This window comes from Sminthopsis crassicaudata, chromosome 1, assembly GCF_048593235.1.
Source record: "Sminthopsis crassicaudata isolate SCR6 chromosome 1, ASM4859323v1, whole genome shotgun sequence".
NCBI lineage: Eukaryota > Metazoa > Chordata > Mammalia > Dasyuromorphia > Dasyuridae > Sminthopsis > Sminthopsis crassicaudata.
In genome coordinates, this window is record NC_133617.1 from 596,103,736 (window position 1) to 596,130,383 (window position 26,648).

General features: G+C 35.8%; 2 protein-coding genes across 4 annotated transcripts in view; one reads left to right on the plus strand and one right to left on the minus strand.

The window, feature by feature from the left end:
• The first annotated feature begins 1,682 nt into the window (after positions 1 to 1,682).
• SMIM15 (small integral membrane protein 15) lies at positions 1,683 to 6,239 on the plus strand. 2 transcript variants are annotated; one of them, XM_074282432.1, is made up of 3 exons: positions 1,683 to 1,809; positions 2,905 to 2,965; positions 4,412 to 6,239. In XM_074282432.1, exon 3 carries the CDS (start codon positions 4,437 to 4,439, stop codon positions 4,659 to 4,661), a length of 225 nt encoding a protein of 74 aa, XP_074138533.1. In that variant the 5' UTR covers positions 1,683 to 1,809; positions 2,905 to 2,965; positions 4,412 to 4,436; the 3' UTR covers positions 4,662 to 6,239. The 2 variants fall into 2 exon arrangements, with proteins under 2 accessions (XP_074138533.1, XP_074138534.1); XM_074282433.1 differs by lacking the exon at positions 2,905 to 2,965 and having other exon boundaries at positions 1,711 to 1,809.
• A 12,886-nt stretch (positions 6,240 to 19,125) lies between these two features.
• Positions 19,126 to 26,648, minus strand: part of NDUFAF2 (NADH:ubiquinone oxidoreductase complex assembly factor 2) — a 211,808-nt gene continuing 204,285 nt past the window's right edge. The window contains exons 4-5 of one of the 2 annotated variants that reach the window (XM_074282431.1): positions 22,364 to 22,598; positions 19,126 to 21,356 (exon numbers count right to left, since the gene is read on the minus strand). In XM_074282431.1, the coding sequence (XP_074138532.1) occupies positions 21,349 to 21,356; positions 22,364 to 22,598 (243 nt within the window). In that variant the 3' untranslated portion in view covers positions 19,126 to 21,348. Of the gene's footprint in view, positions 21,357 to 22,124; positions 22,599 to 26,648 lie in introns of those variants that run through there. The other variant, XM_074282430.1, reaches the window with a different exon arrangement.

Below are 26,648 nucleotides of genomic sequence, written 5' to 3' on the forward strand. Positions count from 1 at the left end.
AGATAAAGCTATTTCCAATGCATAAAACATTTATATATACACAGCTAAAAACCTGAGACTTCTTTTATGGAAACTGCAGGTAGATAAGGCAGTTGAGGCTTAGAAACCATCATTCAAGTTTCCAAACAAGAGTGTGTAAGGATACATCTGCCAGTAAGATAAACTATTTTATAAAAAAGAATTTTTCTTAACTTAGATTAGTTGTCAAAAGCCTATTTCCTGGTAAAAAATCATTACTGTTGTTATACATAAACTAGTTATACATGTCATTACCTGTTCTACAGAGATCATTGTATATAGTCTTTGAAGAATAAAAAACACCTTAAACTGGCACAGAAAATCAAGTGGTCTTGCAACACTTGCCAGATATAGTCAAACAGAGCTTTCAAGTAATCACAAAATTTGCTTACCAACCAAATCTGTGTTAATCTTTTATTTCCTGTAGATTCAGCTATATTAACTCACCCTTCCTGCTTTTTGACTTTTACATTCCTTTCACTTATGTATTGAGAGACTAGCCATTGTGGGAACTCTGAACCCCCCAAAATAAATGCTCAGCAACAATATTATTTTTTAGTGAGATTATTTCCTTCTAATCCATTTTAAGGCAAAATGTGTCAATGAGTGTATAAATTATTTTTTAAAATTTCTCTCATATAGAAAGAGATCTTTCTATAAGAAAAAAAAGGACCCAAATTTGCCCATTAGTAAAATACTTTTGCCTTTTTTTTTTTTTTTAAACAAGAATTAGGCATTCAAGATTTGCATAAAAATAAGAAAATTAGGAGGGGCATCATAGAATAATGGAAAAAAATGGGTCTGGAATGGGTTAGAGATAGTAGGAGTTTGGTGGTCTTTAATCCTCTCATTAAGGAAGAAATTAAGGACCAGATAAATTAGGGGTGACACGTAAAGTAGCAGGGTTGTAATTGAAATCAGGTCCTCTGGACTTGAATCCAAAAAATTAGGTTTTCTTTCCACTAAACCAACAAGGGAAATCATTCCAGATCGAACTCACTTCTTTAATAAAAAGATCTTAACGCTTGCCCCAGCGCAGGCCAAGATGATTCTCGCCTCCCTGGGCGAGATTCTGCCTCGTAGGCAGAAGCGCCGTAGAAGATCACACTCTCTCTCAAAATCCCTTCCATGGATCCCGGGGGTTTCCGGGACCGGATGTCTACCACCAGAAGACCCTGCAGGGACAGGCTGGTCCTGGTCAGCCCAGCCACGAAGCCTGGGGTAGCCGCTTCTCGGTCCGGTTCTTTGTTCTAGGCTTCAGCCTGGCTTTTCCCACTCTCGAGATGGTACCCCGAAATATCTGGGGTCTACACCCCTCCCGAGACTGCGCCTCTTGTTCCAAAAGGGCAGGATCCGAGGGAACAAAGCCAGGCCCCGAGGGTCCCGCTCCAAATCGCCGCTGTTTCCTCTCCGCTCGGCTCAGAGCCCTGGGGAAAGCCGGCAGCCCTCTTCCCTCTTCCCCCAGCCCCTTTGTCTCCACCTCGGCCGGAGGAAGAGGTTAAAAGAAAAAAAGACAAGAAAATCGCACGAACCCGGAAATCACCGAGCCGGCTTCCCCCTCATTGACCCCGGTCCAGAGGTCGTGGCCGCCGAGGAGGCCGGAAGTGAACCCTGCGCGCCGGCATCAGAGGCCCTTCTAGCCCTCTAGGCCCCTCGGGTTTCCAGTCCGGTCCCAGCCTCCGCGTCTCCGCTCTTGCTAAACTCTATGGCCGAGCGGAAGGAGTCCGGGCTTCCTTCTTCCCGTTTCCGGTCGGTCGGCTGATCCTAGGAAGCTAGAGTCCCGCAAAGAAGGTGAGAAAGGGGCGAGGTTGGAGGGGCGCAGGTCCTCGAGGTTTGGGCGGGGGTCGGCGGCGGGAGGTCCGCGATAGGTGGGCTGCGAGCTGGAGGCATCTGGGGGCGCGGATTTGAGAGAAGAGGCAACGAACCAGGCCCGACCTGACTGCTTCCCGCTCCCCCCCCCCCCCCTCTCGGCAGCTCCCATCCCGGATTCACGAGCCTGGGCTGGGTTGGACTGGGCTCGGCCTTCGGCGCCGTTAGTCCCAAAGCTAAAAGGCTCTTCCTCCAGGCTCCCGAAGTAGGAGGAGGAATTCCCCCGACCTCTTAAGTCTTAAGTCTCTTAAGTGTTAGGATCCCCGAGTGGTCTCTGGGGCAGAGGTGGCGGGATGGAGGCACTGAAATCAGCAAAAGAAAGAGAAAAAGGAGGCACAGGTGGTTGGAGACGGTTGAATGCCCCGGGCCCTCCAATGGAGGCTTTTCCTTTTTTGTCATAGTGGAAAAACTCGCTTCAGAGTGGACAAATGAGTGGATGATCTGACTGGATGACGTAGATAGAGTCCAGCCTCTGGTTCTGATCCAGAACTGCTGTGTGACCCTGGGCAAGTCACGTGCTCTGGTCTGGATACGCTTTGATTCTTAACTTGCTAAAAAGATGTCTGCCTTGGAAGAGGAAATTTCTTCCTTGCAAAATCCGAATGGAAGATACTACTCTCTGTCTAGTGACAGGCCGGAGTAGTGATAGATACACTAGTTTGGGAGGTAGATCTTGCCACAGTTTATTCAATCTGTTTATCTCAAAAGGATTTCGAATTAATGAGATAATTTGTTCGAAGACTCTTTGTGAACTCTACTGATGTTTAGCGTTTTTAGTATTCATTTTAATGATTCTTTTACCTGGCTCTTTAAATCTGCTGGCTTAGTTCTTATCCCAGTTAAAAGGCTGTTACTTCACTTTTTCGGGTAGTAGCAATTGGATGTTGATTTAGAGTGATATGTTAGGTGTTGTAAAAGTTTGCTAAGAGATAAAGAGACTGGAAGCTTTGTTTTCCAAAGCTATGGCTAATTTAATCTTTTTTTTTTTTTCCCCATTTTTCACCATTATTTTTCTAGTGTAAAACCTCAAGGTCCTCAACAGTGTCAGGAATGTTTCTGCTGTAACATCTTTGGAAAGGTAGTTATTTTTTTTTTTAAGGCATTTTAATAGCTTGATAAATAAATTATCAATAAACTTGCATATAAATTCATTAGAGGTTTTATTCATGCGTGTTAAATACAGCTAGGAAGGACAGATTTGTGTAAAATTAGTGTATAAAGAATGCATATAGCGAACTTAATTTTTATTATGATTACCCTGAAAGTGGTTTTTAATGGATTTTATTTTTTTCCCTTATTCTTAGCACCTTATTCTATAATGATGAAATCTTCTAAAATTTTGCTTGCCTAAAAGTATATAAAAGTAGTAAAGACCTCCCCCTCAAAAAAAAAAAAAAACTAAGAAAAGAAATTCGAGAAACCTACTTTAAACCACCAGTTAATGACCCTCTGGGCAAAATGACTAATAATATGAACCCCACCTGAATTTCAGTGGCTGTCCATCTATGACCTTTTCATAGAAGGATAACTTAGTTCAGAGAAGTAGGTGCATGTATGATGAAAGATGTACAACCCAGTCTCTTACTCTAAAGAGACTGCTTCTTTTTGACCTAGACTAAGTAGAAATTATGCTCTCTCCCAACAATGCTTAAGTGTTTAAAATACTGGGGACTTGCAAAGTACTGTATTTGCTTCTTTGTTACTTGTTTCAGTTAATAAAACATACTTAACCTCAGGAAGAAATTAACAGGAAGTAACTTATGAACCAAGCAGGAAACAACATATTGTTATTTACTTGAGAGAAAAGAGTTCTAAATGCAGCATCAGATGAATTGTATTCAGTTTCAGCCTCTGCCACTAACTGTAACCATAGATACACTTAACTTCCCTGGTCTTATTTGTAACCTGCAGACCAAAAAAATAGATGATTCTGTAACTTGTGCTTGTAATTGGTAACAATATATCTTCTCAACTCCATGCATGAAGCTGACCCACACTATACATTGTACATTCCTGCTCTAGGATCTTCATGGCCATTATGCTTTTGTTGTCATACAACAAATTGGCTATCTTTTGTAACTTTGTTACTGCTTGTACTACATAGAATGTGTTTACAAATTGACAAACTAGATTCAGAATTTTCTTGGGAGAATTAAATGTACCTCAGAATTCTTAATGGCTGACTGCTGCCTGACAGCTTTGTCTTGAATATATTATGTGTAAAGTACTTTTAACTTGAATAAAAGTTAAACTAAAATGTTTACAGAATCTCATAGCTGAAGGGAACTTCATATTCTCTAATTTATATCCAGATGCCTAAAATAAGTGATTTTAAGCATCATTTAAAATCTTTTAATTAAAATATATAGCTTTAAGTACATAAATGTTGATATTGATTCAGTACTTTGTCTTAATAAGGTAATAAGAATAATGGAGGAGAGTTAAATAATTGCTTATGTAATTTTTTTGTGTTTCTGATTTTAATATTTGGTTAACAAAGCAGACTTTTTCTGGTTTTACATAGGATTTTTCCAAGGACAGCTACGGAGATGATTGATGTAAAAGCTTGGGCTGAGTATGTTGTGGAGTGGGCTGCAAAAGATCCATATGGCTTTCTTACCACAGTGATTTTGGCTCTGACTCCACTTTTTCTAGCAAGTGCAGTACTGTCTTGGAAACTGGCAAAAATGATTGAGGCCAGGGAAAAGGAGCAGAAGAAGAAACAGAGACGTCAAGAAAATATTGCAAAAGCCAAACGGCTAAAGAAGGATTGAGAAAAAAATTAAGAAGAAAATCCTCATTTAAAGATTCCACAGTTAAAGAAAAATTATATAAAATGATGTACTTCTTGAAGAAACACTAGGGTGCTTTTGTTGTATTTTATAACAGTGTTATCTTGTCCAACTATTTGACCATGTGAGAAAATTGAAACTCTGTAACTATGTTATAATTTTTCATCTTGGATACAGAAACTTGTTGGTGCCTGTCAACTGACATTTATGTTGCAAATTCCTTTTAACTCATTTTGCTGTTGCTTTTTGGTAGCCCATGTGCTAAAAGTGAATCTATGTTAGAGAAGAAAATGTCTTTAAAGATGTGATTTGTTGTCTACTGGTAGTTTTAAGTTTGGGGTCCTATTTATGGATAAAGAATTGGAATAGTGAAATTTAAGATTTTTTTTTTTCTTCACTGGGGGGGCAGGAGAAATATTCCTAAGACTTTTTTTTTTAAACACTGTTTTCATGACATTTGGATGGATTTATGATTCATTGAGTTGAATAATTTGCTCCACTAGGATACATCACTTGCCTTGCATGTTTTTCTTATCCTCTGCAATTGTTGATATCATTCCATACATCTTTCAGAGAAGCCACCCGATAATGGTATAGCTGTATTCCTCTAGTTCTTTTAATATTGGTGCTTGGGAGAACTAATGTAGACTTGGGCTATCTGTTTTGTTTTATTCACAATATTAAACCAGGCTACCTCTTTTTCTGATCATGCATGTCTTTATGATATACTTTAAGCTATCCTACGGGTTTTATTCACCTTTGGTTTTTTAGACATGGAATCATTTCTGGGAGCAAAAGCAAATCTTGGTGAAGTAACACCTCTGCATTGTTAATGTCATCTACACTTGGAAGATATTGATAATGTAATTTGTAAGACATTTCATATTTGATTAATTTTAATATACTGTGGAGTTGTTCCCTGCTTATTTTTTTTTGACAGCATGTTATATATTGGGCAAATAGAGTTATGTGCAGTTATAAAGACTTCTGTCTTCCTTAGGAATCATTTGCAAAGAGGAATTTAGGGTTGCTATAAGTATGCTAAACTTAATAGGATCTGGTTTATTCATGCTAATATTGTACATAAGAGTGAAATGGTTAAAAAAAAGTTTGTTAGCTGATTCTTCTAATACATGTTTTTTAATCCAGTATTTCATTTTAACCTATGTAGTTAGACTATGTCAGGTGACTCCATGTTACAAATAAGTTTCTTGAGGTATCTTAAAAACAAGTCCTAAAGACACAAAACCTATTTTTATTTGATGTATTTGGATAAAAAGACAATAAGGTATGTAAATTAAATTGGAATGAAAATAGGTTGATTATTTTTAAATTTCAGGGAAAAGGCTTTTAAAAAAAAAGTCCTTTCCTTTATGAAAAGTAATTGTCTAATTGATTAAAATTTCATGTATGCTTTTTATGACCTAGTCCATTATTAAATTTTAATGGCTATGATAATTTTTTCCTTTTAAATAAATCTAAAATTTTTAAGTGTATTAATCTAGTAACTATAATTTTAAAAATAAATTAGTTATATAAATAAATTTGATACTTTTTTAAGATGTTGTCTTCATATTTATTAAGTATAATATTTATTGTTTTTAATCAAAATACCACACAAATTTCATCAAAAAAAGAAATCTGTGTGAAAATTGACCACATTTCGGAAAATGGTATTGACCATTATAACTACTGAACTTCCTAGGAAGTAACATTTATACTTATTAGCCACCCTTTTATAGTGACCTGTCTGAAGATCATTTTTTAAAACTATCAAAGAATAACCTCTTCATCTTTCTTATCTTGTAATTTACGCTCATATTGAGTGGCGTACATCATATTTTGTTAACACTATTTTTCATAGGAAACTGACATCTAGACCTTTAGGAGGGTATATACTTTTGAATTTTCATTAGTGATGCTTTCTGCTTCTCTTTACAGTAGAGAAGTCATATAACTTCTTTATTGCTGCAAGAATCTTTATAATGTTAACGAACACTATTAGTAATTGAACTACTTGAAGGATTTAGGGTTTTTTAGTTTTATTTCTTTCTTTTGCAAGAATACATGGATATTGGTCTTTTGGTCAGTATTTTCCACTGTCTTCCCAGTTGACACAAACAAGTAATAAATTCCAACTCTGTTATTCCTATATTTGAAATTTGTGCTCTCAAGTTAATGATCTATACCAGTTATTTGTCTTTTTTCATTTAATTGTGTCCAAGACTTCTATCTTTTGTGAAAATAAGTCAGAACTATAAAGTACTAGTCAATTGTTAGAAATAAAGTTTTTGATTTATCATTTAAAACTGAGCCACATTATAGCTCCAACTGTTTTCTTGAGAACTCTCAATACAACAAATATTTACTCTGCATCTGTTCTGTGTGCAAGATCAACTTAGAGGCTAGGGAAGAAAAAGTGAAAAATTCTTGTCATCAAGAAACTCACATACTGTATGATACTGTATAATATGCACATGTAAATATAGGGTAATTTGAGAAATCACTTGAGGTGCCAGGTGAGACTTTCTGAGCGAATTGAAAAGAAACTAAGAATTCCTAGAAGCAGAAGTAAGGAAAGAATACATTGGTATCAAGGACACAAATGGGAATTATAAGTGGAATTCTAGGTTCAGGAGAGCTAGTAGACCAGTTTGGCTAGGATGTGTAACATGTGTAAAATAAGGAAATAAAATTTAGTATTCTGTGATTGTGGACAGGCCAGGCAATAGGAAACCACTATAAATTTTGAGTACATGAATGATACTCTGATTAGGCCTTGAGTTATTTTGACATCTGTGTAGCAAAAGGAAGAGAATGAAAGAGCAATTTGAAGGTTATTAAAATCGGGGTAATGACTTTGTGAATGCAAAGAGGAATAGATAAACAAGGCAGAATAAATGGTATTGGGCAAATAGATATGGAAGATAAGAATGACTTGAGTTGAAACATTTGAAAGAATGAGAACAACAAGAATTTTGAGAAAGGACAGGTTTGGAGAACAAGAGAAGTTGTATTCTGGACATGCTGAGTGGTAGGATAGCCAGTGAACTATTAGGAGACAGGGAAGAAGAAAGAGATTGGGTTGGATATATAGGAAAATCATCTGAATAGACATAATTAAGACTAGGATCAAGGGAAAAAGAGGCTTCAGGAAAGAGCTTTAAGGGATACCCATATTTAGGACATGGGATAGATGATCCTATAAGAGATAGAAAGAGCAATACTATGGGGAGAAGTACTTTCACAGAAGCTAAGGGAAGACAGATCCAGCAGTATGTGATTGACTCACAAATTTCAGAGAGGTCAAGTAGAATTAATAGTAAAGGACATAAGACAGTAGTTAAGAAATCATTGATTATCTTTTAAGTATCGACTTCATTTGGGTGTTGGGGTTGTAACGTGTTTGATAGGGAGGTAAGAAAGTAGAAGCACTGCATATAGACAGCCTTATTTGAGAATTTGACTACAAAAGGAAGGAATACATAAGTCATAGCTGTGGAGTTAGGAAGAATCTTGGAGATGATCACTTCTAGCCACTTCATTTTTTAGATATAGGCCTAAAGTGCAGGTCTGAATTTGTCATCCCTCCTTTTCAATAAACCCTTGTGGCTCTCTATTATCTCCAAGATCAAATATAAAATCCTGGGTTTGGCTTTTAAAGTCCTTCATAACTTGACGCTTTCTTAACTTTACAATCTTAGATCTTAGCTTCATCTCCACCCCTGTGTACTCTTTGATCCAGTGACAATGCTCTCCTTGCTGTTCCTCAAACAAGATATTCAATTTTCCTCTCCAGACATTTTCTCTGGTTGTCATCCATGCTTAAAATGCTGTTTCTTCATCTGTCTCCTGGCATTCCTGGCTTCCTCCAAGTCTCAGCTAAATCCAGCCTTCTACAAAGTTTATACTAATCTTTAATGGTAGTGCCTTCTCTCTATTGATATTTTAAAAAATTTATCTCATATATACATAATGCACACATATATATATATAAATACATGTGTATATTTACACATTTATATGCACATAAAAGCTTCCTAGCTCTGTGACAACTGGTCATATTTTATTGCCATCTTGTAAATTTCTTAGAGAAGTTACCATAATATACAAAGTGTATGTAGCAGCTTCTTTAGCTATCCTGTAGTACTTTCTTACTATCCGTCATATTTATGTTTGCATACATATTTTTCCTTTCATATGTCATGATATCTATGTATGTTGTTCTGGTCATTTCTTTGGCAATACTTAGGTCATTCCAAATTTCTATATATTCTCCATATTTATAATTTTACTTGTTTTTTAGTTCTGAATTCTTTGAATTTGATATACCATCATTTCTTAGCCTTAATCACTGAATGGGTAATTGCCTCAGTCATACTGAGACTTATAAAAGACCTTAGCTTACAAAGGCCAAGGTCTTCCCCAGTATTCAGGGCCATCTCTAAGCATTCTGATCTATGGTCACTGGACCCAGATGGCTCTGGACGTAAAAGTTATCTTGCTACAAAAGAAAAATCGGGTAAAGAAGGAAGAAAAAAAAAAAACCCCGAGAAAACAAAATGCAAGCAAACATCAACAGAAAAAGTGAAGATACTATGTTGTGCTCTACACTCAGTACCCACAGTCCTCTTTTCATCACTGAACAAATGGAACTGATTTAAATTATCACATTGTTGAAGAGAGCCCCATCCATCAGAATTGATTGTCATATAGTCTTCTTGTTGCCATGTATAATGATCTTGTATAATGTATACAACTATGTATAATAGTTTTGCTCATTTCATTTAAGCATCAGTTCATATAAGTTTCTCTAGATCTCTCTGAAATCATCTTGTTGATCCTTTCTTACAGAACAATAATATTCCATAACATTCATATACCATAATTTATTTAGCAGTTCTCCAATTGATGGGCATCCATTAAGTTTCCAGTTTCTAGCCAGTACAAAAAGGGCTGCCACAAACATTTTTGCACATGTGGGTCCCTTCTTTAAGATCTTTTTAAGATCTTTTTATTTTTAAGATCTCTTTGGGATAAAAGTCCAGTAAAAACACTGCTGAATCAAAGAGTATGCATAGTTTGATAGCTTTTTGAGCATAGTTTCAAATTGCTCATTCTGGAGAATGGTTGGACAGAATATTAGCAAAGAGGTTGCAACAATATAGTTAAAATAAGTAAAACAAAAACAAAAACCAAACTATACGACCAGGTTGAATTTTACTTTTGAAACCAGATCCAATATAATACTATCTGTAGAGGGCCACAGTGAGGGAACTCTGAGTGAGGTATAAAACCCTTCAGCCCAGAGGGAACCTGCTGACATTGTCTGGTTTGGATCCCCATCTCCCCTAATGGCTCTCCGCCTTCCTGAGAAGTCAGGAGGCGGTGACAAACTGTTTTGTGATTGAAGCAAGTAATACCAGGTAGCAAAGAGTGATACCAGGTGGTAATTTACATCCAATAGGAAATTGTTCAAGTGGTCCCATATGTGCAGTATGTATTTAGCGCATACCCAGTGTTGTTTTGGTTATATAAAGGTATTAGGATATATAAATGGGGAAGACCTTAGAATAAATGGACTCCATATTTCCATCATCCTCAGAAGTCTCGCCTCATCATTCCTCCACTAAGACAGTATATTTTAACCATCCTGGCGAGGGGGCTCTAGAAAGCAGGATGCAACAACTATCTATCTGAATTATAACAGCTCAGTTCTAGTTTCTTGTAATGATGTTGGTTCTCTGTATATTTCTTTTCTTTTTTTTTTAATTTTATTTTTTTATTAATTTTATAATTATAACTTTTTTTTTTGACAGTACGTATGCATGGGTAATTTTTTACAACATTATCCCTTGCACTCACTTCTGTTCCGAATTTTCCCCTCCTTCCTTCCACTCCCTTCCCTAGATGGCAGGCAGTCCCATACATATTAAATATATTATAGTATATCCTAGATACAATATATGTGTGCAGAACCGTATTTCTTGTTGCACAGGAAGAATTGGATTCAGAAGGTAAAGATAACCTGGGGAGAAAAACAAAAATGCAAACAGTTTACACTCATTTCCCAGTATTTCTTCTCTGGGTGTAGCTGATTCTGTCCATCATTGATCAATTGGAACTGAATTAGATCTTCTCTTTGTTGAAAATATCCACTTCCATCAAAATACATCTTCATACAGAATTGTTGTTGAAGTATGTAATGATCTCCTGGTTCTGCTCATTTCACTTAGCATCAGTTCATGTAAGTCTCTCCAAGCCTTTCTGAATTCATCCTGCTGGTCATTTCTTACAAAGCAAAAATATTCCATAGCCTTCATAAACCATAATTTACCTAACCATTCTCCAATTAATGTTCATCCATTCATCTTCCAGTTTCTAGCCACTATGAAAAGGGCTGCTACAAACATTTTGGCACATACAGGTCCCTTTCCCCTCTTTAGTATTTCTTTGGGATATAAGCCCAGTAGTAGCACTGCTGGATCAAAGGGTATGTACAGTTTGATAACTTGTTGGGCATAGTTCCAATTTGCTCTCCAGAATGGCTGGATTCTTTCACAACTCTACCAACAATGTATTAGTGTTCCAGTTTTCCCACATCCCCTCCAACATTCATCATTATTTGTTTCTGTCATTTTAGCCAATTTGACAGGTGTGTAGTGATATCTCAGAGTTGTCTTAATTTGCATTTCTCTGCTCAATAGTGATTTGGAACACTCTTTCATATGAGTGGATATAGTTTCAATTTCATTATCTGAGAATTGTCTGTTCATATCTGTTGACCATTTATCAATTGGAGAATGGTTTGATTTCTTATAAATTAGGATCAATTCTCTATATATTTTGGAAATGAGACCTTTATCAGAACCTCTAACTGTAAAAATATTTTCCCAATTTGTTACTTCCCTTCTAATCTTATTTGCATTAGTATTGTTTGTACAGAAACTTTTTAGTTTGATGTAATCAAAATCTTCTATTTTGTGATCAGTAATTGTAGCGTGCTGTCGTCTATAGAAGCTGCCGGATCACTCTCTGGGAAGAGATCTGCTGTGTCTACTCAAATCTTTCATAAAGATTCTTCTTCCTGTAGTGAACCGTTGTCTCCAGGCAGTTGCTGTTAACTCTTGTCCAGAGAAGTGACTTCCCTTCCTGCAGAAAGCCCCGTCAAGCCTGATGCAATGCAGAGTCTTTTCCTTGAATCTCCTCCAGCTCTTATCCTTCTCCATGTCGATCTGCTCTCCAGGCCCAATATTGTGTCTTTTATCCTCCCAGAGAATGGGCGTGGGATAATGCAAGGGCTTCTGGGAAGAACCGCCCCAGCCAATGAGCTTGCCCCCTCTATCAAGTCAACCTGAGTTCTCACCTTGTAATTGTCCAACCTGAATTCTCACCTTGTCACTATCCAGACAACCCGAGTTCTCACTTAGTAATCCTAACAAGTAATGATCTCTAGTTCTTCTCTAGTCATAAATTCCTTCCTCCTCCACAGGTCTGAAAGGTAGAGTATCCTCTGTTCCTCTAATCTATTTATGATCTCAAGAATGGTTGGATTCTTTCACAACTCCACCAACAATGTGTCAGTGTCCCAGTTTTCCCACAACCCCTCCAACATTCATCATTATTTGTTCCTGTCATCTTAGCCAGTCTGACAGGTGTGTAGTGGTATCTCAGAGTTGTCTTAATTTGCATTTCTCTGATCAATAGTGATTTGGAACACTCTTTCATATGAATCATCTCTCATTTCCCTGGACCAATTTACATTCTGAGGCCCAGTGGAAGACCTTATTGCATGGGGTTTTGGGTCTTCTTCTCTCACCCTGATTTCTCTATCTCTCTGCCTACATTGAGCTTTCAGATGCCCTACTTTTCCACACTGAAAGGATTGATGAGTCTCTGGAATTCCCTTGCCAAGAAAGACCCTGCTTCCCAGATGTTATAGCCTGGGTATAAAAGGCATTTGTGCCCACTGTGGCATAGCATCTTATGATCTCCTCTAAAGAAGCATCTTTGTGTAGTCCCCATATAATTCTTCTACAAACCTCATTAGCATTTTCTCTACCAAGTTGTTTGGTCATTATTCCTAGTAGCTGCATTTTCACCAATAGTTCTTGTGACAACTGTCTGCAGACATCCCACAAAATCAGCAAAGAGTTCATTTGGACCTTGCTCTATTTTCCTGAAGGCTTCTCCTCTATATTGTTTTCCTTGGGAGGGAGCCCCATGCTTTGATAGCAGCAACAGTAATTTGCTCATATGCTATCAAAGAGTAATTAATCTGTGCTGAAGAATCTGCATACTGACCTTCACCTGCTAATTGGTCAAAGGTGATTTGTATATTAACTCCAATTTGCCTGTTTTGTTGGGCTTGTATTCTACATAGTTCACTGTACTTCAAAAGCCACAACAAGTTTTGTCCAGATTCTAAACATGTCTTTGCTATAGATTTCCAATCACTCAGGGTTAAAATTTCATAAGACAAATTCTCTAAACTATCTTAACATAAGATGATGTAGCCCTATAAAGAGTACAACCCTTTTTCAAACTGCTCCTCCCCCTCCTCCCTCCACCGATGAGGGGCTAATTGAGGGGGGAGGGTCATGAGATGGGGAATGCCCTAATGGCTCCTGCTGTGAAGCACCACACTCCTTAATTTCTTCAGAATCATGGCTAACTCCATTCTTGTCTAATTCTTCATTCTTTTCACCTCGCTTATCTGTATCCTTCCCCTCCTGCTCTTTCTTCTTTTTTCTCATTCTAATACTTATATAATTCCTTAAAGCCAATTGTATTACGTTATATGTATAAAATGTTTCTTTAGGTATTGATTTAGGACCATTATCATTGTAATAGTCACAGAGTTGTTCTCCTACTAATTTCCACTCATCTGGATCTAATTCTTTTTCCTTAGAGAACCAAGGAGATGTGTACTATAATGTTTCTAAAAGCAGAATGATCTGCTCCCAAGTTACAATCAAACCTTGTTTTGTTGTGAGTTTAACTATGCTTTTGACACAATTTTTGGATCACAGAGACTTTTTTTTTTACTGAACTCAGGATTGGAAACTTTTCCCACTGAACTCAGGATTGTGTCAGTCCCTGTTTGGGTGCCAAGATGTAATGTTCTTGTTTGGTTTTCTGGAGGTCTCTGGACCAGCCTTTGTTTCACTTCAGTAATGACCATGAGAATAGCCAGGGATAAAAATCCAAATTCTTGTCTGTCTCCTTGCCTGGAGCTGGGCTGCTTTCTGGAGAACCTTTCAGACTGGCCTTGGTCTCAGTAGGAGAAGCAGTAGGAGGACAGGCCTGCCACCATGGTGTGAATGAATCTGGATTTACCCTGGCTGAGTTTGTCCCAGCTTATATGCTCTACACTGAGTATAAACCAATCATTATGTCACATTTTATTTGAAACTTGGATCATTTACTCCAGGGAGAAAGTTTGAATTCTTAAACTTAAACGAATTGTGTGATTTCCTAAATGCAATCTAGTCCACTCTTTCTCCTCTTTATTAATAGAATCAACCAGTTTTCCATCTGATATGATAACTTATTGAATTGGCCATCAAATTTAGTGTCAGAAACTAGACAACAGAACATCTTGGTTTTTTCTATATGGATTATTAAACTGATTTCTTTTAAGTACTTAAGAATCTTATTGATGTCCTGAGATTTGAGATGAGGAATACAATAATATCCATAAAGAAAGAGGACCATTCATAGGACTTCTCCATGAATATGGAAAACTCTGAGAAGTTAGGGAGGGTGTGATCACCCCCTTTTTTGAGGGTTTCACCTCCCTGAGAAGTCAGGGAGGTCGTGACCACCTATGTTCTAAAACAAAAGAAAGCAGGAGATGTAATGGGCCAGAACTTTGGATAAATATACCTGAGGCAAGGAGTCTTACAACAGAGTGTTAACTCAGTGGAATTGAGAAGACCATGGTTATCTAGTTTAGCATGGTGATTAATAGTTCTCTAGTTCAGTATGTTTGATTTAATCTTTCAAAAAATGATGGTTTCCTAGTGATATAATGATTGGTTTATACTCAGTATGATGAATTGATTTAATTGTAATAGCGTGTATATATAAATTGGGGGCAAACTCAGGGAAGAGAAGACTTGACCAGCCTCGTGGTGGGTCTCCTGTCTTCATTATTTCTCCACTAAGACCAAGAACTTGGGCTGGCCCTGAGATCTCTAGAGAGCTAGTTTGGACACTATATTTTAATCCACCCCAGTGTGGGGGCTCTAGAAAGCAGGACATTACATTTGGATGTGCCCTTGTTCTAAGGATCTTTGCCTCAAATATATCTCTCCAGAGTTCTAGCCCATTGCAGAAAATCTCTTCCATTCAGATTTTGCACAAGACATTGTATATAATAGTGCCAAGCATCTTTAGCAATTATATATCTCTGTATTTTATGCCTCTTTCCATTTAATAAACTAATAAATCTTCCAAGATTGTAACGTATGTACAAAAAATTCTTTGTTAAAGGAGAGCGTCTGTTTTCCTTGGTTTGGTCAGCATTTTTTTTCCATAATCAACAAATAACTTTCAGCAGAATTTTTTATTCTTTGTATTTCTCAGTCAATTGTGAGTATAAAAATGTGATCTACTAAACAGAATAGATTAAATCTATCTGTTCCCTTCTCATTTTTACTGAGGATACCTAAAATATACTTGTAGGTCATTCTTATAAATATATTTTTAAAAATGAGAAAAATAGCCATATAGGTTGGGAGTTATTGATGTGGTGCCAATTGTCTTTGAGGAGGGTATTAATTTCTTCCATTTTTTTTTCCTCCCCATTCCACCCACTCTTCCCTGCCATGAATCTTTCATAATTATAGAAGAAGCATGGGATAATAGTTAGGAGACTAGGGAATATATAATCAGGAAGATTTGGATTCCAATTTTAGCTTCTGCAAATTAGCTGTGTGACCCTAAGCAAATCATTTTGCCTCATGTGATTCAAGCAAATTCCTAAGATTTTTGTAGACTCAAACTGTTTTGATGGAAGGACTTTCTACATTGATATTTTCTGATACTATTTGAATAACTTAACTGTTTGAATGAATGATACTATTTGAAGATCTTTTGGGCACCTTTATATACATTTTAAAACTTTAAAATATATTTTTGGATATGTTTTTTATACAAACTAGAATCTTTCCCAGGAAATATATTATTCTAATGTTCTAATTCTGTTATCTTATATTGCTATTAATTCATTTAAAATTTTGGACTTCTATACATTCTAGGTATTTTGATTTTATTCTTGTTATCCAATGGATGACATTTATGTTGTTGCTATTTACAGTGATGAAAAGCAATCATTTGTATTGTGGATCAGGACACTAGTAAAACTGTGAAGGCTCAAGTTAATGCTCACATTCCCACTAAACCAATCAGACTTTGCAGAATAGACCTGCTGTAGTTTGAATTAACTCTATTCCTAAGTAGACTGCCTTTGGATATAGTTGGGAGTCCTTTTGCCAAGGAAGATACCAGTTTTAGGACTCTGGTGGCAAGAAGGAACTCTTGAAACCCCAGATAATTTCATTGCTGTCTTTAATCTCCTTTTCAGTAACTTTTACCTACTTTTTTCTTTAGACTGTTTTCTGTTTTTGTTTGTTTGTTTGTTTGACTGCCTAGGGGAATGCTTTGATGTGGAGGTTTTTTCTATGAAAAATATTGCTTATCTGAATGGTTTGTTGCACTCAACATGTAACCATGCATGACTGGGACATGTAGAGGATAGCTGTTTGGAATTGGAGTCAGGAGACCTGAGTTAAAAATCTTAGCCTTTATTAATTGTATGCTCATAGGAAAATAACAATCTTTCTGAGACTCAATTTTCTAATTTATAAAATGGGGGAAACAATTCTTGGTCTACTTAGGAGTGTTGTGTGTATTATTTTTATAGATTCATGTAAATCAGTTATTAGTTTTATGTTTTAAATAGGAGTGTTAAACTTCTTTTGTGTCAAGGACCTTTTTGGAAGTCACTGAAGTCCTTGGATATCTTCTTAGAATGATAAATTAAAAACAAAGTACATAATATTACAAAGAAAAAAAATGGGTGGAAATAGAGATGATTCTTTTCTTATTCAAGTTCACAGGTTCATAAAAATCTACTCACAGACTTCTTGGGAGTGGGGGTGTATATAAATCCCAGGTTAAGAATCCCTATTTGCTTTGTAATCTAAGTTACTCCTTTATTTCTTTCCTTACATTTTCTGAATTAGTCTTCCTTTAATGCATTTATTACTTCATTTATTTTATCTTTTGGTATTCTTCCACCACTTAGAGTGCTGATTCAGCTTGCATTTCGTGATCATTATTTCTTTTTTTTCTCCATGGTTCCTTTTTATTGCAGAATTTCTTTGGAGTAAGAGATTTTCTTTGATTTGTTCATTGTCTGTCAGATAAGTTTCCCTCCCTCCCCCTAGTTCTAGATTTTTTCCCCCACTTTTTTAATATCTTGAGAAAAGTATATAATGCTGGATTTAAGATGAGTTTCCTTCCTTTTTCCCACCCCGATTCATGTTCCTTTAGCAATGGAGATGATGATTGTAGGGCAAATGGATGCTTTGTCCCAATGAGAGGAGTGGTCATAGTTTATTTATTTATTTATTTATTTTTTGAAAGCCTAAGGTTTGATGTGAGGGTAAGGAGATGGGCAATGCAAAGTGATACTTTTTAAAAATTATGTTTTATTTTTTAATGGACAAAAATAAATTTTCTGTCTTCAACCCTCGGAAAACAGGCAAAAAACCCAAAACCTTTTTTTGGGTAACAAATATGTATTGTCAAGCAAAACAAATTCCCATCTTGATCATGCCCAAATACATATATACATGAGTGTGTGAAAGTATGTGTGTGTTTGTAATCTTATTTAGCATCTTAAGTCCACCATTTTTTTTGTCAGGAGGTTAAAAAGCATGCATTTGTTTTTCAATCCTCTGCATAGTTATTATATTGATAAAAGTTTTTATGGCTTTCAAAGTGGTTTGTTTTTTATAGTTTTTTATTGTATACATTGCTTTCTTTAGTTCTGCTTCCATCTGTATTAGTTTAAACAAGTCTGAAGCCATACTTCCATCATTTCTTACTTTACAATAGTATTCCATCATATTCATGTCATCCTCTTAATTACCAGTTCTTTACTACTACAAAAAAAGCTGCTTACAAAATTTTGCTCCATAGCTACAAAGCTATTTGCTTTTCCTCTTTCTTTGATTTTCTTGAGGTAATAGTGGTTTCACTAGTTCAAAGCCTGTGTACAGTTTAGTAACTTTGGGGGCACAGTTCCAAATTACTTTCCAGATTGGCTAGATAAATTTACAATTCCACTAACAATAAATTAATATTCCCATTTTCCCATAGTCCCTCTAACATTTGTCATTTACTCCCACTTGGGTTCAGTTTTGCCAATCTGATAAAATGTAAGGTGAAAACTTAAAAGATGCTTTAAATGGAATTTCTGATTTGCAGCATTTTCTTTTGCATATGGCCATTGATAACTTGAATTTCTTCTTTGGAAAAGTATCTGTTCACATCCTTTGACTATTTTAAATTGGGAAATAATAAGTGACACTGAAAAAAGGAAGAAAAGCAAGAAAAATGTTAAAGAATCACTAAAAAAAAGAAAAAGAATAGAAAAAAGTTCAAAAGAGGACACAAGCAAGCAAAGCAGTATTGAAATTACCAAGTTAAATTTGAAATAAAAAAAAAGAAAGCACCAAGCTGTCCATAATGGAAATTGATGGTTTCATGTGCAGTCTTTTGCACTGGCAGATTGGGTCCTCAGAGTGATATTTACTAAACTCCTGAGGGTTCTAGGGATTGATGTTGATTTATGTAATGCTATGCCAAAAATGTATGCCCATTGAATATGGCAGTCATTCAGGCAATTAGCTTTGAGAAATCAGTTTTTATTAGAGATGCAAAGCTAACATAAAGCATTCTCCCAAAGTAGGGACATACTCTTTTATAAGAATACAGAGTAGGGGAATGTGGGCTTGACTTCAGAACACATATGGCTTCTGGAAGTCCTTTTTTTGGACTCCTCAAAGTGTTGCTTTTGGCTATGTCAGAGCTTTCTTGTAAAGTCCCAGGAGGTACCTTTCCTCAATGTGGTGTCTTTGCTCTTTCCGTCAAATGTAATGCTTTTCCTTCAAAGTGGTGGTCAGTCATTGATAAGACACCAAAGAGAAGTTAAAATTCCATATATATATATATATATATATATATATATATATATATATATATATATATATATATATATATATATGGATGGATAAGGATTCTGAATAGCTAGTTTATTTTTACTCTTTTGTTACTGAAACCTGACCCACCTGCCACTATACATGGCAACCTCTTCTCCATTGAGATTCAGTGTATTATCTCCTATTATTCTGTCCAGATGTGTTTTTTGGGCTTTTTTTTTCTTCCTGTCATTTACTATTCTTGTTTACTGTTTTCTTTTCTCAAGGGACTTAGTATCTGGTTCATGGTTTCCAATACAAACCCTGCTTTCACACTTAGGAGTCTTCAAATAGAAACATTGCTATCTTCTTGAATTCTGAACCTTCAAGCTCAAATTAGTTAAAAAAAAAAAAAAGTGTCTATTTTGTATGAGGCAGTGGGCTGTGAGCTGGAGATAACCAAGGTACTCACATCCTGGAAGGAACCCTAGTTGTAGTTTCTCTCATTTTCAGTCTAGCACTCTTTCTAAAGCACAGACTTGACCTGGACATTCTCTTGCTTAGATGTCTTCAGTGGCTTCCAATTCCATTGAGGAAAAAATACAGACTCTTTTGCCTGATATTCAAAGTCTTCGATCTGATTCCAAACTAACTTTCTAGCCTTATTTCAAATTACTTTTCATATACTTTGTTTCAATCACTCTGGACTACTGAGCTATCCCCTCATTCCTGGTATGTATTCACTGATCACCTTAGTCTTGAGATTCCTTTTTCCTTCAAGGATTCTTTCAGGTGCTGCTTACCCTAGGAAATTTTTCCTGATATAACCATATAGACTCCTCAAATTATATTGTATTAAATTTATCTGTGCACATGTTGTAGCTTCCTAATACTGTGGATCATGAGCTTCTTGAAAGCAGGAGCTTTTTCTGTCTTTCTATCCCTTGTAGCCCAGTGTAATGCACATAATGTTTGTTGAATGAACGGATATAATTACCACCTTCCATTTAGACTTGATTTATGCTTTATAAAGATTTTCTAGACTTTTCATGAGTATTTAAATCCATTATTTAATGAAATGCAAACCCTGAATAGTCCTTTACCTTTTTTCAGTTTTGCCTCATAGAAGCTATCCTATATCTTCTGTTCTCCTTATTAATATTTCACCAAATTTTTCTGCCATGATACAAATAGGTAGCACAGTGGTAAAGAATCTGGGCTGAAGAAAGAAAGACCTGAGTTCAAATCAAGCTAGACAAGTCTCAACTCCTATTGGCCCCAGTATCTTCAACCTCTATAGGGTTGTAGAAAGGATCAAATGAGATGTTTGTAAATTCCTTAGCACAGATTTATGTCTTATTTCCTTCCCCTTCCATTTCCATGTCTAATTCTACACTTATCTCAAAGCAACTTTATTTCATCCCTTCTCATCTAGCCTATCATCCTATCCTTCCCTTTACTTTAAAACTCCTAGATTAGTTTTTTCCTATCTCTGATTTCCCTACTTATACCTCATTCCCAGCTTCTAGTCTGCAATCTTCTAGTCAATGTACTACTTTCATTAAGATTATGCATTGTATCCCTATAGTAGAAATGTTAACAGCTCCTAAATTTGATTACTTCTGTCATTATGTTCTTGAGATCTTTGGAAACTTGTCTCTCCATGCCCAACATACTTCCACCTCTTACTCACTGTCTTGACTCTTTCCCCTCTGAGGGCAACTAGTAGTTTACCAGCCTATGTGTCTGCCCCAAGTACTTCTGGGGGGACAGAACTGGCCCTCGTTGACTACTGAACTGTTTCCCTTTCCTGTTTCTTCTTTTCTTCAATTCTCTGGACTGGTATGGTTTTTTGGAGTGTGGTTCCACTGGTGCTGTGGGATTGATTTCTATAGTGTGGGTATCTGGAGCTCTGATGAAGGAGTACTGAGTATGGTGTAGAACTCTATTTCCTTTTGTTCTTAATTGTTATTTTTACTTTATCTTCTCAATAGTATTTTATTTTTCCAAGTACATTTTAAAATAATTTTCCACATTCATTTTTGTAAGACTTTGTGTTCCAAATTTTTCTTCCTTTCGTCCCCCTTCCCTAAGATAGCAAGCAATCACATACAGATTAAATATATGCAATCCTTATAAACATTTCCATATATGTCATTTTGTACAAGAAAAATCAGATCAAAAGGGAAAAAACCATGAGAAAGAAAAAGCAAGCAAACAAACCACATTCTGTCTCCATAGTTCTTGTAGAGTTCTATTTCTAGCCCAGACAATCATCTTGTTCATTCCTCTATGTCATTCTGCATTCCTGCAGAGATTTTTTGTAGTACAGAACTCTGCCCATTGTGAGGATGGCTCTTGTGGCCCCAGTAAGGTTCTGCCCCTGGAGCATTGCTGTAGCACTGGCTATCTGTTGAGGCTAGGCAAAATTCTGTAGTCTAGCACAAGGATCATCTCTATGGCACTGGAAAAGGAAGGGGGGGAGGGGGAGAAAGAGAAGTGTGAGGCTGAGTTATATTGTAAGCAATGTGTCCAGTTCATAGGTAGACTAAAAACATTATCATGGCTAGTAAAGTGGGAGGAAGAGGTAGAGTGAGCTCCAGGGAGATGTCAGGTGATGTTTTGTTTTTTTAAATCTTCTTTTGAATTTTGGCGTCTAGATCATAGAGGTAGCTGCAGTTGCTTTATCTTTGGCATATAATTTCTACTTTAGAGAAGTTTGAGAGATTATAGGGATCAGAGAATATGTTTAGTTTACTATTTTGTTAGTTATGTGACTTTTGTCATAAATCAACTATTCTTTATTCCTAGTTTATTTTTTTATTTTAATTTCATTTATATTATTTTTTAAATTGTTATTCTTTATTTATTTTTGCTGAGACAATTAGCATTAAGTGACTTGCCCAGGGTCACACAGCTAGGAAGTGTTAAGTGTCTGAGGCCAAATTTGAACTTAGGTCCTCCTGACTTCAGGGCGGGTGCTCTATTCACTGTACCATCTAGCTACCCCTAGTTTATTTAATAGTCCTTAAAAATCTTCCCGTCTTTTTCCAATTCCACAGTTACTTTTTACTGTTTCTTTTTGGAAATATTTATGGGAGATGACTGACTGATCATCAAAAGCTACAACTTGTTGAGTATCCATGTTCCCATGTCTGGCATTTCTCTTGAGTGAGATGGCACTTAAGGGGGTCATACAAAAATAAAGTAGTGCATTAAAACACAGCAAAAATTTAAGTACAACAAGTATTTAATGTGTTTCTAACTTTATGGCTTCATCAAATTTAATTTTTTAAAATGGTTCCTAAAAAGAACAATTACATCTAATGGGATGTAGCTCTACTGTACATCTAGAAAATACAAAGTGATCAGTTTTTTACATCTGTTTTTATTTTTAGTTGTTGAAATAATCACATCCATTTAATTGAAAAGATTTTACCCACAGCAAATGTGTTCATTTGCTTTGCTTACTGCTTTCTTGAGGCAGCCAGGATCCTGGCTGGAAGGTTTTACCAGTACTAGTGGGGTCTTCTGATGGGTTATTTTTTCCAAAATCAGGAGCTGAAGCATGTCCTTTAATCTGAGTTTGAACTGGTGAAGCAACAAGCATCTCCTTGCTGTCTGCTATTTGAAGTTTTTCTTTTTCAGAAACATCTTTGATTTTTATTTTAACATCTTCTCTATATTTCTCATTCTTCATTATTTCCTGCATGAACAATGGAGGATATGAAAAATCCTGTTAGATGTAATTTGTGGTTACAAAAAGAAAAAACAAGAAGGGACTTAAGAAAATATACACTTTCCTTAAGAGAAAATAAGTAATATATAATGTCTGTTCATACTTAAGTGTCTATTCAGTGTAAATGTAGAATGGATACTACACCTTATCATCAAATTAGAAAATTAAACTGTTTCATCCTTTTGTTTAGTATAAAATAATAAAATGGAAGACTATTAAATAGGTATGTTCATCACAAAAATGAAATAAATAATTTAATCAAAATGAACTCACAGTAGCCATTAACATAGACCAAGACAGATAAAGTTAGTCTTAAAATACACCATTTGAATTTATTGTTCATTTTCTTTTTGGTAAATAGTCATTACTCAGAGCTACCACAGTAGAAGTGAAAGGTAGAGGAGGAAGTGGCTAGTAGTTTCAAGGCTAGCATAGACACAAAGAGATGTTAGGAATCAGAATATTGCTGTGGCTACTTTCCTTCTTCTCCTAAAAAAAAAAAAAAAAAAAAAAAAAAAAAAAAAAAAAAAAAAAAAAAAAAAAAGATTAAAGTAAGAAGTCTAAATTCAAGCAAAATGGGAACAATACTTTTCACTGGCTCTCCTCTATTTGGGATTGCATGTTAGTGGAAACATATAAGTATATATAGAATGAAACCCCTATTCTAGGCAATTGCCATTTGAAAAACTGCACTAAATAAATAACATGAAGGATGGATTAGAAGAAGAAAAAGATGGAAGAGTCAGAAGGTTACAGCACACCATATAAAGAATTGTGAGAATAGAGAAGTATTGTGAAATACTTCAAAGGTAACTTAGATAGGACTTAGAAAATAGTAAGATATGAGTAAACAGGCACTCTTGGTGAATAAGTTGCAATTTCACTGATAGAAACAAACAATGAAGTCAGTAGAAATAGATTTTTTGGGAAAGATATTAAGGTAGGATTGGGACATATTATGTATGAAATGCCAGTAGGACAGGTGGGGATATTCTATAAGTAGTTGGAAATTCAAGTTTATAGCTAATAAGAAAGGGGACAACTGGAGACATAGATTTTTGGGTTGGCAGCACAGAAATGATATGAGTGAATAATATCAAAGGAGATAGGATAGAGAGGACAAGTGGATCCAAGATAGAATCTTGAATATCTACTTATGGTGGAAGAGGAAGAAAAAATAGGAAGGGACAAGAAAAGAGTAATTAAAGAGGTAGGCTACTACATCAGAAGCCAATGGGAAGGGAGGGGGGAGAGAGAGGGAGGGAGAGAGAATAAGAGCATAAAATAGAGAGGGTGTGGTAAATAATGTCAAATGCTTTGGGGAAGGAAAGGAGGACCAGGGTTAAAAGTAGCTATTGTGTTTTTGCTTATTAGACAATCTCTGGTAACCTTTGAGGAAACAGATTTAATTTAATGTTCAGGATGAAAGTTATGTTATGAGGGACAGAGTGAAAAGCAGGAGGAAAGAAGTTTTAGGCAACTTTTCCAAGAATTCTGACCATGGAAGAGAAGAGTCTAATAGATTTGGGTTAAATGTTAAAGAAAGGCATTTTTAAAGGATTTGTATATATGTGTGTGCGTGCATGTATACAGACTAGAAGGAAAAGGGAGGGATTAGTGAAGATTATAATGGAGGAGTAACTGATGTAACAAGATTCAGGAGAAGCGAAGAGATGACAGAGTTAAAAGTATGAGTAGGGGGATTCAAAATTTTTTGAGACAGGATAGAAAGAAGGGAGAATGAAAGGATATCCAGAAATTTTGAGGAATAGTGGAAAACATTTTAAGAAGCTTTAGCCAGATATCCTTAATTTTACTAGTTAAATAAGTAGGCTACTTTTATCTTGGATGGAAGCCTGGGCTTGAGGAAAAAGGAAAAGCAAGTAGGTTTAAAACAGACACAGATTAGACTAAAAGAGAAAAACTAGTGAGTAGCAGTGAGGGACCAGTTGAGGTAATACAAATTATAATAGGTAAAATCAGCACAAACGCAATGACTTAATCCAGGCAAGAGTCTTAAGATGCCAGCTTGTTTCCTCATCTGTAAAAAAGGGACAATAAATGCATCTACTTCCCAGGATTGTTGTGAGGATAAAATGGGATACTTATAAATTTTATTACTGTTATTATTATTGTTGTTTACTGATATCTGAAGTTGTGGTAGAGCAAGTTTGTGGAGGTGGGCAAGAATGGTAACAAATTAAAATAGATGAGCAGAGTATAAATGAAATATTAAGGTGGAATGAGAGTAAGTTGTATTTCCAATTGGAATGTAAAAGTTCAGGATTTTAAAGACAGTTTAATTCTGTGAGAGGCAAGGTCTAAAATGTAAAACATGGCATACTGAGGAGTGGAAAAAGGGGAATGTGAAGAAACTGAGGAATATGTAAATAGTATTTTGGTTAATTTAAGAAATGAAGCTCTAATTTGGAACTATGCCCCAAAAGTTATCAAACTGTGCATACCCTTTGATCCAGCATTGCTGCTATTGGGCTTATATGCCAAAGAAATACTAAAGAGTGGAAAGGGACCTGTATGTGCCAAAATGTTTGTGGCAGCTCTTTTTGTAGTAGCTAGAAACTGGAAGATGAATGGATGTCCATCAATTGGAGAATGGTTGGGTAAATTATGGTATATGAATGTTATGGAATATTATTGCTCTGTAAGAAATGAACAGCAGGAGGAATACAGAGAGGCTTGGAGAGACTTACATCAACTGATGCTGAGTGAAATGAATAGAACCAGAAGATCGCTGTACACTTCAATGTTGTATGAAGATGTATTCTGATGGAAGTGGATATCTTCAACATAAAGAAGATCCAACTCACTTCCAGTTGATCAATGATGGACAGAAATAACTATACTCAGAGAAGGAACACTGGGCAGTGAATATAAACTGTTAGCACTACTGTCTATCTACCCAGGTTACTTATACCTTCGGAATCTAATACTTAATGTGCAACAAGAAAATGGTATTTACACACATATATTGTATCTAGGTTATATTGTAACATGTAAAATGTATGGGATTGCCTGTCATCAAGGGGAGGAAGCAGAGGGAGGGAGAGGATAATTTGGAAAAATGAATACAAGGGATAATAGTATATAAAAAAAATTACTCATGCATATATACTGTGAAAAAAATTATAAATAAAAAAAAAAAGAAATGAAGCTCTTAAGAAAGATGGAAGGAAATAGAAAGGAAATGAACTTGGTGCTGAAATGGCTGGGAAAGGGAAATTCTCCAGGTAAAGGACAGTAATAAGGTCCAAGAGACTGCATAATTATATACAATGGATTTTGAAAGAAGAAAGTTAATAAAGGATGGTAGCAGAGCAGAAGTGGAAAGCTGAGGTCTTATAAAGTTGTGGGATGTGGAGAACCAGTGGCTTTCTGTGGAGAGGGTTTCTAGGGATGTCGTATATTCTCAAGGAGAAAGCCAGGTTTTTCTGTTAAAGTGAGAAGTGGAAAGGGTATTATAGGAATCACACTCTATGCTTATAGTCTCTGAAAATTCAAAATAACTATCTTTTACAGAAACTCTAAAAAAATGTGTTGAAGCTGAAAGAAGTGGATACATGAAAAAAAAAAACTTTCATTATATCTTAGGGGCTGAAAAGAATTAGAAGTCATTTAATTTAACTTTCCATTCTAAGGAGAAATCCTTTTAAAAGAATTTTTAATAAGATTTTATTTTTCCAAATAACATGTTGTTTAACTAAATAACTAATAACATAGTGTTCAACATTCACCTTTTCAAAACTTTGTGTTCCAATTTTTTCTCCTTTTCCTCTTTCTTTCCCCCCTCCCCAAGATGGCAAGCAATTTGATAACCATGTGCAATTCTTCTAAACTTATTTCCATACATATTTGTCATGCTGTGTAAAAAAAAAAAAAAATCAGGTGAAAAGGAAAGAAAACACAAGAAAGAAAAAAACAACAAGCAAACAAGCAACAACAAAACAGGAAAATATGATGCTTTGATCCACATCAGGAATCTTTTTTATAAAATATAAT

Bases quoted from the DNA above. Each gene is read 5' to 3' on its own strand.
- SMIM15 (XM_074282432.1), top strand. From the start codon at position 4,437: ATGATTGATGTAAAAGCTTGGGCTGAGTATGTTGTGGAGTGGGCTGCA.